This window comes from Neoarius graeffei, chromosome 1 (assembly GCF_027579695.1).
Source record: "Neoarius graeffei isolate fNeoGra1 chromosome 1, fNeoGra1.pri, whole genome shotgun sequence".
Classification (NCBI taxonomy): domain Eukaryota; kingdom Metazoa; phylum Chordata; class Actinopteri; order Siluriformes; family Ariidae; genus Neoarius; species Neoarius graeffei.
Genome location: NC_083569.1, coordinates 7,652,467 through 7,665,371, shown reverse-complemented (window position 1 = coordinate 7,665,371; position 12,905 = coordinate 7,652,467). Strand labels below are relative to the sequence as shown.

Here is a 12,905-nt window from a genome sequence, read left to right as displayed (position 1 = left end):
AAATGTGCGAGTGAACCTTCGGCTCTGTTACATCTATCACACATGGGAGACACCGATTCAAATATTCTATTAAGTTTAATTTTAGAATAATGCAGTCTATGTATGACTTTAAATTGAATTAACCGATATCTAGAGTTTATAGAACACCTTCTTTACATTGGACAGGCTCTCCTCCAATATTTCATCTGACAGTGGAACTCCCAGTTCTTTTTCCCATGTATCCCTGAGATAACTAGTACTCGGTGATGTCTCAAAAGCAACGACGAAGCGGGAAATCAAATGTTTGGAATTTGGTTGTAAGAGAAGTGTATCATAAAAGTTATAATTTTGTGGTCTTATTGGGAAATCCGAAATATGTTCCTTTACGAAGTGTCTGACCTGTAAGTATCGATTAAAAATTTGGGCTGTAACAATATGCATATCGAAATCGCGATACGCAGAGCCACGATCCGTATCGCGATACAAGAAGGCAGAATTGCGGTACACCCTTTCAAACTTCTCCTCAGCCCAAAAACAGAGGTGCTTCCAAACTTCAATTTATGAATACTTTACTTTTTATTTAAATTACATTTTAAACTTGCTTAAATTACTTTTATTTTTTTATATCTATTAGTAAGTCGTTTTTTCACCGACCTGCGACAATCTTCTGCGAGTCACGCAACGTCCACACTCGCCACTGGCAGAGCATTCGTTTCTTTTAAGCGGTCGCCATTCTGGTTGCGACGCGGGGAGCGAATCTGTAAACAAGCAGCTCATTGGCTGGCTAGGTGTGCCACAAGCCAATCACAATCACTTGACCGGAAAGGCATGCAGTGTTGCCAGATTGGGCGGGTTTAGGTGCTTTTTGGCTGGTTTTGAACATATTTTGGGGTGGAAAACGTTAGCAATATCTGGCAACACTGAAGGCATGTCTGCTTGGGCGGAAGCCTTCTGCGGCAGTTACATTTTGACACGCGAGCAACGTTTCACCATAAAAATTCCGTAATTTCCATCTGTTTTCCGCGATCACAGAAAATCATTGGCCCTATGAGAGTGAGACAGTGAGAGAGCCACCCCCCCCCCCCCCCCCAAAAAAAAACATCTTAACGGATTTACACGATTTAGAAAAATGACTTTTTCAGAACCGAAAAAAACAGAGCTTCCGGCTCAACAGTATTATTTTGAGAAATAAAACAGTCTTTGGATATACATTTGTTCATTTTTGCATACATATTACTCATTCTCTGCAGTGGTCTGAATTATTTGTTATTAAATAGTTAATGTAAGTAAGTAAATGTTAATAAGTCAAATTTACTACTTTAAAAATACATTTAAAAAAAATCGTGGGTGTATCGAATCGTGGGTCAAAAATCGCGATACGAATCGAATCGTGAGTTGGGTGTATCGTTACAGCCCTAATAAAAATGTGATTGAGGAAGGTGATATCTAGCCTGGAGCTGAGGGAAAGAAGCAAAATTGTTATCAATGTAAAAGTCTGATATGCAATGTAGGCCTCTCTCTCTCCAGTCCCAAAACACCCCATCCATCAAGCCTGGCTTAAACAAGTGATTGTCTGTTATTGGGGAATTTATCGAAACATTTGGTAATTCAAGGACTTTTCTAATTTGATTCAATATCTTCAGAGAATTATTAAGAATGAAGTTGTAACCAAAGAGTTTATGGGATGATTGTGAAATTGAAAAAAAGCAATGCTGAGAGCGAGGTTTGTGACACCGACATGGATTCAATTTTTAGCCAGAGTGGAGATGAACAGTCATCATAAGAGTTGTGGCCCTTTTTGACATCAACTCCTCTCACAATTTTTGGACAAATTTCTTGAAGCTTGGCAAAAGGCTATGACGGTAATGCGCGTATTGCGATTCAATTTCGTTTATGAAAATCTTCCCAGAGTTTTGACCCTTGATTAAATAACGTTGACGATTTCACGAGGGCGTACGTTCTTCTGAAATCAACTCCTCTTGGAATTTGTGGAGGAATTTCACCAAACCTGGCAAAAAGCTTTGTTATATGACGGTTATACGCATATTGAAATTTCGTTTAATTTGGGCAAATTTTTACCAGAGTTATGCCCCTGATTATTAACAAACTTTGGCAATTTCATCAAGGTGTGCTTGCTTTCTGAAATCAACTTCACTCACAATTCTTGGAAGAATTTCATGCAAAAGTTTTTATCCCCCGCTGGCCAAAAGGCCCGAAGGAGGATCGTCATGGCGAGGTCCGTCCCAGGAAGGCTATTCACTTTTTGAAATCAACTCCTCTCACAATTTTTGGAGGAATTTCACAAAACTTGACAGGATTCTTTGTTTCTATGTCGGTAATACACACATTGTAATTTCGTTCAATTCTGTCACATTTTACCAGCAATGTGGCATAATTGCCAGTGGGGGATATCATGCTGTCAGAGTGCTCTTATCATGGGTAATGATTTCTACTGCTGTAACAAAATTTGGACAAAAAAAAAAAAGGTGTGCAACAGCTTCCTGAAGAACTGGATGTAGTGTGAGGGAGATATTTACACAGGGATGTGATTTTTCCGCGAATTCGCGGAATTCCGCTTTTTTCACCTCAAAACTTGAAAAAAAAAAAGTTTCCGATTTTTCCCTCAAATCCACATTTGTATCCTATTCGTTCCGACTTTGTTTGAAAGATGGCAGCCTCGGATTTGCATCTTTACGCCTCGATCACGGAGGCTGCCATCTTTCAACTCTTTGTTTGAAGCAAGCGCATTCATTGGTTGTTACAGAGCGATGGGCCAATCCTGTACCTCGTTTCATCTCATTGACGCAATTACGTCATTGAGATGAAACGAGGTACGTGATTGGCCCATCGCTCTGTAACAACCAATGAACGCGCTTTGATGGATAGCTGTACGTAAGCTCGCTTCAAACAGAGTTGAAAGATGGCAGCCTCCGTGATCGAGCGTAAAGATGCAAATCGAGTTAAAGAAATTGACAGAATAGTGAAAAACAAGTTCCGCTGGGAATGGTTGGAGAAAGAGGTTGCTACAGACGTTGGACATGAGACTGTGAGACATTTGTTCAGCGATTTCGTTCTTTGGAGAGAGGGCAGAGGTCTCTGGCTGTCGAGTTTGGGGATACTGGGACCTCCCCTGCCCGAGCTACGAGCGTCCAAAGTCGGGTTGGAGCCCGGGATAGAAACGAAACCTAAGCGGAGCGCCGCGGCTCGCCTCGGGGCGAATTACGTCCCAAGGTGCGGGGCTAGCGGGCCCTGCCGCGCTGGTTCTTTGGGGGGGGGGGGGGGGGGTGCGAGAGTGTGTGTGCGAGTGTGTGTGCGCGAGAGAGAGCGTGTGTCAGAGTTGCATGTTGACCATTAAATTGGCTTGAATTTGTTAATCATGACAAGTTTTTTCTTGTGTGTTTGCTTGCCATTTTAGTACAATTTTTAAGTCAGAAAACCCCAAAACCCAGGAGCTTCGGGGGGCTTTGCCCCCCCCCCCCCCCCTTGTCCCCCCACCAGGGTGCTGCCCTGGACCAGCTGGGGGCCTGCGGCCCCCAGACCCCTGGCTAAAATTTTCAGATAATTTCACCAGCCCCAAATCACATCCCTGTTTACAAAAAAAAGGTTTAGACGTTGGACAGAAAATGTTTTGATTTATATTTTTGCCAAATAGTATTTATATATTTACTTTTTAAATTAAAAAGCCATTTCTTTAAGGTAGAACTTGCCAATGGAATCCCAACCAGCATGAACAGTGGCTGTATTTCCATGCTGCAGGAATCCTTGCTTTTCTAAACGAAGCAGTCATCAGCCTCTCGGTAGTCTAAACCTTTTGTATTAAATTAAGGATGAACAGAAACGCATGCTGGTGATGATCTCACACTACACTTTCCCTGCTGAACTGGATGTCCTAATGACTTCCAGACTCCATCAGCACCATGGTAAGTCCCTCTGGACTTCCACAAGCTCACGTGTCATTGACCTGTCGGAATGCCAATTTTTTTTTTTTGTCAGTTTCTAAATGCCAGAAAATGATCTTGATTAAAATATTATCTACATTCCATAGTCTCTCAGCGGCTGTTTTTCACTGCACTCCTTCAAATGTCAACCGAAAACATACCTTTTCTCTGTGCACTTTGACCTCTCGGAGACTACAGAGTGTCCCTCAGGACTTGGAAAGTCTCGTGTAACATTAGCATGGTGGAATGTGTGTTTTTTCTTAACGATCCATTTCCCAAACCTTGGAAATGATCAAGATGGAGACTTAACGACTTAGTCCCAGGGAATGGAGTTTTGCTTCGTAAGTGGGTAATTATGGTGACTACGTGCACTTTTCCAGGATTTTCTGGCCATGCATTCATTTTAAGCTCTTTTAGCTTCTATCAAAATCGTGTTCATGCTTGAACAGTGGTGGAGCCAGGACTTAATCCCATGGGGTGGATTTCAGGCAGTCGTAGAAGTGGTGGTGGTATTCATTCATTTGTTAGCTTTCCTTCCTGAAGTGACACTATGCTGAAGAAAAGCATGAAACCTGGTCTTTCCCAACATGTCCTGGGTATGACTTTAAACTGCAACCAGTGGTGAGTCTCCGGTCTGGGAGGACTTGAGTATTGGGGGAAAGTGGAGTTACCCCTTAATCGCCACTGCTCCCAGGTCCGTTCTAACCTGGAGTGGTAACACCTGCCTGGGTTCCAGCTATGGGTTAAATAGTACATCACCAATAAGGCACTGGCAGCAGGGTGCTTTTCGGTGCAATGTGGCAGATGAACCCAACAGGGTCAATGGCACACCACCAGATGGCATCTGGAAGAGCCACTCAAATGGCTGGGGCAACTTCCATACCGGTCAGGGCTGTGGCACTTTTGTGCACCACTTGACATCAAGTGTGGAGGTCCAGAGAGGCAACATGATGGGGGCACGACATCATTTGTCTGCCCTTACTGTACAAGGTGCTTCATTCGGAAAGATTTCTGTGCATACTAATGAAGCAGTCATCATCGTTAGTGATGGACAGCAGACGACAACGAATTTTCCTTCCACCTTTCCTGGTGGCAACAGGCTGAAGGTCAGTCCAGACTTCTCTTCCCCTTGTCACAGATTCCAGCACTTCTTTGAGATCCTCAGATGTTCCCAACCTTACTCTGAGGGAGTCTCTCAATTGGGTCCTGGATCTGCCCCTGGATTTCTGTCCATTGGAAGTTTCTAATCCAGCTTTTTGGGAGTAGATCGGGGGCATCTGTATAAAGCACCCAAACCAGCTCCCCTTAAACCTCTACTCCAATGTTCTGCTGGATTCTCGAGCTCTTCACCCATCACCAGAGACCAAACCCATCAACCCTGCAGAGGAACCTCATTTCCACGGACTGTACAACTTGAGTGCAGTGAAGATATTATTGTTCCTTGACTCCTTCTGGACGTTTATGTAGCTGGACCCCTGGTTTAAACTTCAGAAGTCATAGTATTTATCATAGACATATAAACATGGATGCCGCATTGAGCTGGGTGGCCCGTTGCTGGGATACGTCAGAGTGTCCGCCATATCGGATGTGGCAAATCTTCCCCGTAAACCAATGCAAGTAAATGGACTGAACTTCATAAAGCCCCTTTCTACAATAATATTTAACTCGATGCCTTTTATTCACCCATTAAGACACACACGTATATATTTGGGCATCAAAACAACATGTATAACTTTTAATGTGATGGTTATAAATAGTGTGCGAAATACCCTGTACACTGCAAACTAGCGATAGATAGCTCAGGTAAGCTAATCAGTCAGCATACCGTAGCAAGCTACCAAAACCTGAGGCCACAATAACCAACCTACAAGACTGAATATGATAAATGATGGAAATAGTGAATGAAAATAAAAATGTACTGTTTTATTTATTGAGTCACCACACAGACCTACTCTCGTTGAATAAAGTGAGCTGAATGACCGCCAAACTGAGTTCGGCCAGGTTCTAACGTCATACCAAAACAAAATACATCACTGATTCCTTCACATTCAGAAAGGTTAAAAACATTCATCATACGTTCAAAAACGTTCATCATAGCGTGGCACTGTATTATCTAATTCTCACTGCTTATAACTCTACACCTACCCGGTGGAGATGAGCTGGGAAACTGAAGACTGAAGGAACAGCTCCCTCTCTGATCCTGACTGTCCGACCTGTTCTGTCAAAATCCTCCGTTCCAAAGTGTTCACTGCACAGCATGGATGACGGAGTAGCAGAAAACCCTTCCCATCGCACAGCTGTCTCCCACTGCTTTTTCATGGCTTTATTTTTGGGAAACCTACATAGTATGTGAAAAGTTAGCTAAGCAACTAACAACAGTCAGCGTAGTTACGAAGGAAATACTTCGCTGTTTGGAGACAGGTTTCACCGAGCGGCTATTATGCGCGAGACTTCATATTAGCCACAAAGTCAGGAAAATCTGTTCGTAAAATTACGTTATCACCAAATACAATGAAAAGTATTTTTGTGAAAGGTAATCCCATGTGATCTCGTTTGGACGGTAAACCTGTTGGTACAGTTAAACGCAGCGCATGAATGAGGCGTCTTTATTCTCGGCTACCGTCTAGACGCTATACCAGAGACGGTTGAAGAATCTCCACTTTGCCACATCCAATATGGCGGCGAGGATGCCGTATGATTCTACGCAGAATGCGGCGTCTATGTTTATATGTCTATGGTATTAATCACAAGGAATTGTTGTCAGTATCTTAGCATATAGAGTTGTTGGGATTCGGATATTTATTTCCAATGACTGAAAGTTCATACTGAAATGAACAATTAGTCTCATTTTTTTAAAATACGTTTTAATGAGTCATCAGAAGCAAACATGTCGTGAACATTATGCAAATATCAGGACAAGTTTGATATATTAAAGCATAACACCTTGCTAGCAAAAGAAACTGATTAGTCAACATCTTATTCTAGAAATCAACTACAAATGAATAGAAAATGGAGCTCATATCAAATGAAAAGGCAAGTTAGCATAATTTAAATGACCACATGATGAATGATCATTTTCTTTTTTTTCTTTTTGTTGGTGTGGCTCAAAGTGCAGGAACCAAAAGACTGCAAATGATGAAAGGTCTGAAAAATTTCATATCTGCAAAACTCAACTCCACCAGTTTCGAAGGAAATCTTAACGTTTCAAGTTGTGCTCTTCATCCATAAATATGGTTTACTTTTATATATGACCTCATTATTAACACCACAATATCATCACACAGCAAGAGAGAGCATCCCAACATCTGGATAATAAGCTAGTCAGAACCAATCAGGCCTTCACTTTTTCAGACTTCTCCCCATCAAACAGGCAAACACGGTCATCACCATCTTGGGGTTGACCTCCACCAGGTCATCGGGCAGCGCGTACACCTTGGCGCCGATCTTGCGTGCCATTGAGATGGCATACCTGAGGAAGACGGAGTGGTACATTTTGTGTCAGATGAACAATTTGTGAATTAACGCTCTTAATTCTTGAAGATTTACCGTACGTACTTGGCGTTGTTGAGCATGTCCTCAGGACTCAGGTCTTCCTTCTTCACCATATCTTCTCTGATGGCTCCAGGTGTGATTATGTCAATCAGATCAATCACTGGGAGGCTGGTGCTGATCGATTTGTCCTGAAAGCATTGATTTGTTTCGAAATGGGTTAAGAGAGTTCCATGACAAGCTAATTTGCAGACTCGTTCCATACGGGGCAGGGTTAGTTCTGAAGGTTGAGTTCAGCAGCCAGTTGCACCAGTAGACCATAAGTTCTAGTGTAGCCTATAAATTGCATTCAAATTGACCAACTGGCTGCAGATCTCCTGAATGATGATCTTGAACTCTGTTTTATGACTAGCCTCACTTGTAGCTCCAAATTATCCACCAGGTTAATAAATACAAGTTCCTGCTTTGCCAGGTTTCCTCATCTTTGGTTTGTCCATCAGGGAGACCCTTCATGTACCAAAATCTAACAGAAAAACTACAACCCCGATTCTAAAAAAGTTGGGACAAAGTACAAATTGTAAATAAAAACGGAATGCAATAATTTACAAATCTCAAAAACTGATATTGTATTCACAATAGAACATAGACAACATATCAAATGTCGAAAGTGAGACATTTTGAAATTTCTTGCCAAATATTGGCTCATTTGAAATTTCATGACAGCAACACATCTCAAAAAAGTTGGGACAGGAGCAATAAGAGGCTGGAAAAGTTAAAGGTACAAAAAAGGAACAGCTGGAGGGCCAAATTGCAACTCATTAGGTCAATTGGCAATAGGTCATTAACATGACTGGGTATATAAAGAGCATCTTGGAGTGGCAGCGGCTCTCAGAAGTAAAGATGGGAAGAGGATCACCAATCCCCCTAATTCTGCACCGACAAATAGTGGAGCAATATCAGAAAGGAGTTCGACAGTGTAAAATTGTAAAGAGTTTGAACATATCATCATCTACAGTGCATAATATCATCAAAAGATTCAGAGAATCTGGAAGAATCTCTGTGCGTAAGGGTCAAGGCCGGAAAACCATACTGGGTGCCCGTGATCTTCGGGCCCTTAGACGGCACTGCATCACATACAGGCATGCTTCTGTATTGGAAATCACAAAATGGGCTCAGGAATATTTCCAGAGAACATTATCTGTGAACACAATTCACTGTGCCATCCGCCGTTGCCAGCTAAAACTCTATAGTTCAAAGAAGCCGCCGTATCTAAACATGATCCAGAAGCGCAGACGTCTTCTCTGGGCCAAGGCTCATTTAAAATGGACTGTGGCAAAGTGGAAAACTGTTCTGTGGCCAGACGAATCAAAATTTGAAGTTCTTTATGGAAATCAGAGACGCCATGTCATTCGGACTAAAGAGGAGAAGGATGACCCAAGTTGTTATCAGCGCTCAGTTCAGAAGCCTGCATCTCTGATGGTATGGGGTTGCATTAGTGCGTGTGGCATGGGCAGCTTACACATCTGGAAAGACACCATCAATGCTGAAAGGTATATCCAGGTTCTAGAGCAACATAAGCTCCCATCCAGACGACGTCTCTTTCAGGGAAGACCTTGCATTTTCCAACATGACAATGCCAAACCACATACTGCATCAATTACAGCATCATGGCTGCGTAGAAGAAGGGTCCGGGTACTGAACTGGCCAGCCTGCAGTCCAGATCTTTCACCCATAGAAAACATTTGGCGCATCATAAAACGGAAGATACGACAAAAAAGACCTAAGACAGTTGAGCAACTAGAATCCTACATTAGACAAGAATGGGTTAACATTCCTATCCCTAAACTTGAGCAACTTGTCTCCTCAGTCCCCAGACGTTTACAGACTGTTGTAAAGAGAAAAGGGGATGTCTCACAGTGGTAAACATGGCCTTGTCCCAACTTTTTTGAGATGTGTTGTTGTCATGAAATTTAAAATCACCTAATTTTTCTCTTTAAATGATACATTTTCTCAGTTTAAACATTTGATATGTCATCTATGTTCTATTCTGAATAAAATATGGAATTTTGAAACTTCCACATCATTGCATTCCGTTTTTATTTACAATTTGTACTTTGTCCCAACTTTTTTGGAATCGGGGTTGTATAAGCCTTAGTGAACAGATGGGAGGAAAAGATGATATCCAGAACTTTGAGCGTTAGAACAGAAGACCTATTGAATGGATACATTACATTTAACCTCTTACCTTAAAGTTGCTGATAGAAGTCTCTTTTTGTCCTTTTTGCAGTGTGCTGTTCACCCAGTCCACTATGACTTGGTCGTTGATTTTTTCTCCATCGCCAATGTCAGATAGCACTTTGAGGGTATACCTGCATGTAGCACATGTACAGGTATATGGATGGACTACTATTGTTATTTCTCTGTCAAAAGTAATCACACCCACATGCAACCATCTCAAGTCTATCGTTGGATTCATGGCTGCGACTTTCCGATCTTTACCACGACTACAACTTGAAGTGTTTTGGCAAAAAGTCTTACAATGGTAAAACATCTCTACAAGCACTGAGGGGTGTGTGTGTGTGTGTATAAAAAAAATATCTCCAGTGAATGTAGATATGAGCAATCGCGTGCTCTGATTAGCTACTCTCCTACTAGGCTATCGGCTCATATACGGTGAGTAGAGAAAAACAAAATGGCGGAGCGTGTAGCTGAACCAACTGAGGACGAAATAAAAACTCTACTCAAAAACAAAACCCCAAAAATTGTATCAAGTATTTAAACGAAACCGAAATAGCTAAAAGTAGGCATATCAGACGCTCGCTGGCCGTGGTGTGAAAATTGTGCTTGCAGACGCTCATCTAAGTTTCCAAATCTGTGGTTTGCTTAACTCTTGAATATTTTTCTATTGTGAATATCATCATTTAAAAAAACTTGTAATCTCTGCTTTCCAAAGAAATGCATCTGGTTAAGATCTGTTCAGTACTTTGGGAGTTGAAGTTGATACAACAGAGTAAAAACTCTGCTGGTAGGACGTTGGGAAGCTGAAAGCGCTCAGTCTCTCTCTCTCTCTCTCTCTCTTCTGATCGGTTTCCGACTGGATTATTCATGAACATCAATCAGATAACTTTGATAGGGATGTTCTCTCGCTCTCACTGTTTCTGATGAAGGATTCAGCAAAATTTTCCATCTGCTAGTTTTGATGTTCTGATTCACGGGAGACTTTGAAGTGAGTTTTTGTAGCTTTACAGACTTTATTTTTTCAAATCAAACTGATTCATGCAAATAACCATTTTAGAATATAACTGCTTTGATGAAAACATGGAGATTTTAAAAAACCAGAAGTCAGAAACGCGAGGGTCAATTTCAGTTGAGTTAATGTGAATTGTTTTATTGGATGTGGATCAGACTTTTTTTTTTTTTTTTTGAGGTTTGCCTTGGAAAGCTGTGAATATTTAATCGAAATAATTATTTCATATAAACGTTAGCAGGCCCTACTTTTGAGAAATGGGTCAGTCCATGAAATGTTACTTTTCATTGGTCCGGGTTTACATAATCATTTCATCTTTAATTTCCATGATTTAAAGAAATATTTAGCAGATTATCCATAAATATTGTTTGAAGAAATAAAATAAATAAAAAAATGTGAAACATTTTCTTCCCCTGTGACTGGACACGGATGACACGTTTTTTGTGACGTGGGATATTTGCTGACTTTGAGCTTAAATAAACCTTCATTACTTTCTGAGAATTTCAATAAAATTAGTTTCATGGTACTTGCAATTTAGTTTTACACTCGCATAATAAAGTTAAGAAGGATCTATAAACTATTTAGCTTCAAATTCATCCACTAAAAATAGGTTGTGAACGTAACATTGTGGTGTCCTACCGTGTTACGTTAGAAACCAGGCTTATAAAAAATGATAAAACGAGTTGAAATCATGATTGATGTTTTTAATATAAAGAATATACTATAAAACAATGTAGGTAGAAAGAAATTTAAACAAACGGCAATAAAAGAAATTATCGATGTTTTTTCTCACATCCTAACTTGGCGTCCACTCACTTCCTGGTTCGTTCACAACCTGCGAGACCTATTTACTCAATCTAGGTCAGCTGAACTGACGCGAGATAACTTCTCGCGGGATCTCACGCACCACAACACGTGCTCTAGAGAAGTGCAGATATACAGTGGTGCTTGAAAGTTTGTGAACCCTTTAGAATTTTCTATATTTCTGCATAAATATGACCTAAAACATCATCGGATTTTCACACAAGTCCTAAAAGTAGATAAAGAGAACGCAGTTAAACAAATGAGACAAAAATATTATACTTGGTCATTTATTTATTGAGGAAAATGATCCTATATTACATATCTGTGAGTGGCAAAAGTATGTGAACCTCTAGGATGAGCAGTGAATTTGAAGGTGAAATTAGTGTCAGGTGTTTTCAATCAATGGGATGACAGTCAGGTGTGAGTGGGCACCCTGTTTTATTTAAAGAACAGGGATCTATCAAAGTCTGATCTTCACAACACATGTTTGTGGAAGTGTATCATGGCACGAACAAAGGAGATTTCTGAGGACCTCAGAAAAAGTGTTACTGATGCTCATCAGGCTGGAAAAGGTTACAAAACCATCTCTAAAGAGCTTGGACTCCACCAATCCACAGACAGACAGACTGTGTACAAATGGAGGAAACTCAAGACCATTGTTACCCTCCCCAGGAGTGGTCGACCAACAAAGATCACTCCAAGAGCAAGGCGTGTAATAGTCGGTGAGGTCACAAAGGACCCCAGGGTAACTTCTAAGCAACTGAAGGCCTCTCTCACATTGGCTAATGTTAATGTTCATGAGTCCACCATCAGGAAAACACTGAAGAACAATGGTGTGCATGGCAGGGCTGCAAGGAGAAAGCCACTGCTCTCCAAAAAGAACATTGCTGCTCGTCTGCAGTCTGCTAAAGATCATGTGGACAAGCCAGAAGGCTATTGGACAAATGTTTTGTGGATGAATGAGACCAAAATCGAACTTTTTGGTTTAAATAAGAAGCGTTATGTTTGGAGAAAGGAAAACCCTGCATTCCAGCATAAGAACCTTATCCCATCTGTGAAACATGGTGGTGGTAGTATCATGGTTTGGGCTTGTTTTGCTGCATCTGGGCCAGGATGGCTTGCCATCATTGATGGAACAATGAATTCTGAATTATACCAGCGAATTCTAAAGGAAAATGTCAGGACATCTGTCCATGAACTGAATCTCAAGAGAAGGTGGGTCATGCAGCAAGACGACGACCCTAAGCACACAAGTCGTTCTACCAAAGAATGGTTAAAGAAGAATAAAGTTAATGTTTTGGAATGGCCAAGTCAAAGTCCTGACCTTAATCCAATCGAAATGTTGTGGAAGGACCTGAAGCGAGCAGTTCATGTGAGGAAACCCACCAACATCCCAGAGTTGAAGCTGTTCTGTATGGAAGAACGGGCTAAAATTCCTCCAAGCCGGT

The 12,905-nt window shown here is 41.2% G+C and overlaps 1 protein-coding gene across 1 annotated transcript in view; it reads right to left on the bottom strand.

Annotated features, from left to right (window-relative positions):
* Positions 1 to 7,010: 7,010 nt before the first annotated feature.
* The window catches only part of pls1 (plastin 1 (I isoform)), a 38,836-nt gene continuing 32,941 nt past the window's right edge, over positions 7,011 to 12,905 (bottom strand). Inside the window, exons 15-17 of the mRNA XM_060921446.1 lie at positions 9,652 to 9,775; positions 7,473 to 7,597; positions 7,011 to 7,386 (exon numbers count right to left, since the gene is read on the bottom strand). Of these exons, the coding sequence (XP_060777429.1) occupies positions 7,257 to 7,386; positions 7,473 to 7,597; positions 9,652 to 9,775 (379 nt within the window). The 3' untranslated portion in view covers positions 7,011 to 7,256. The remainder of the gene's footprint in view (positions 7,387 to 7,472; positions 7,598 to 9,651; positions 9,776 to 12,905) is intronic.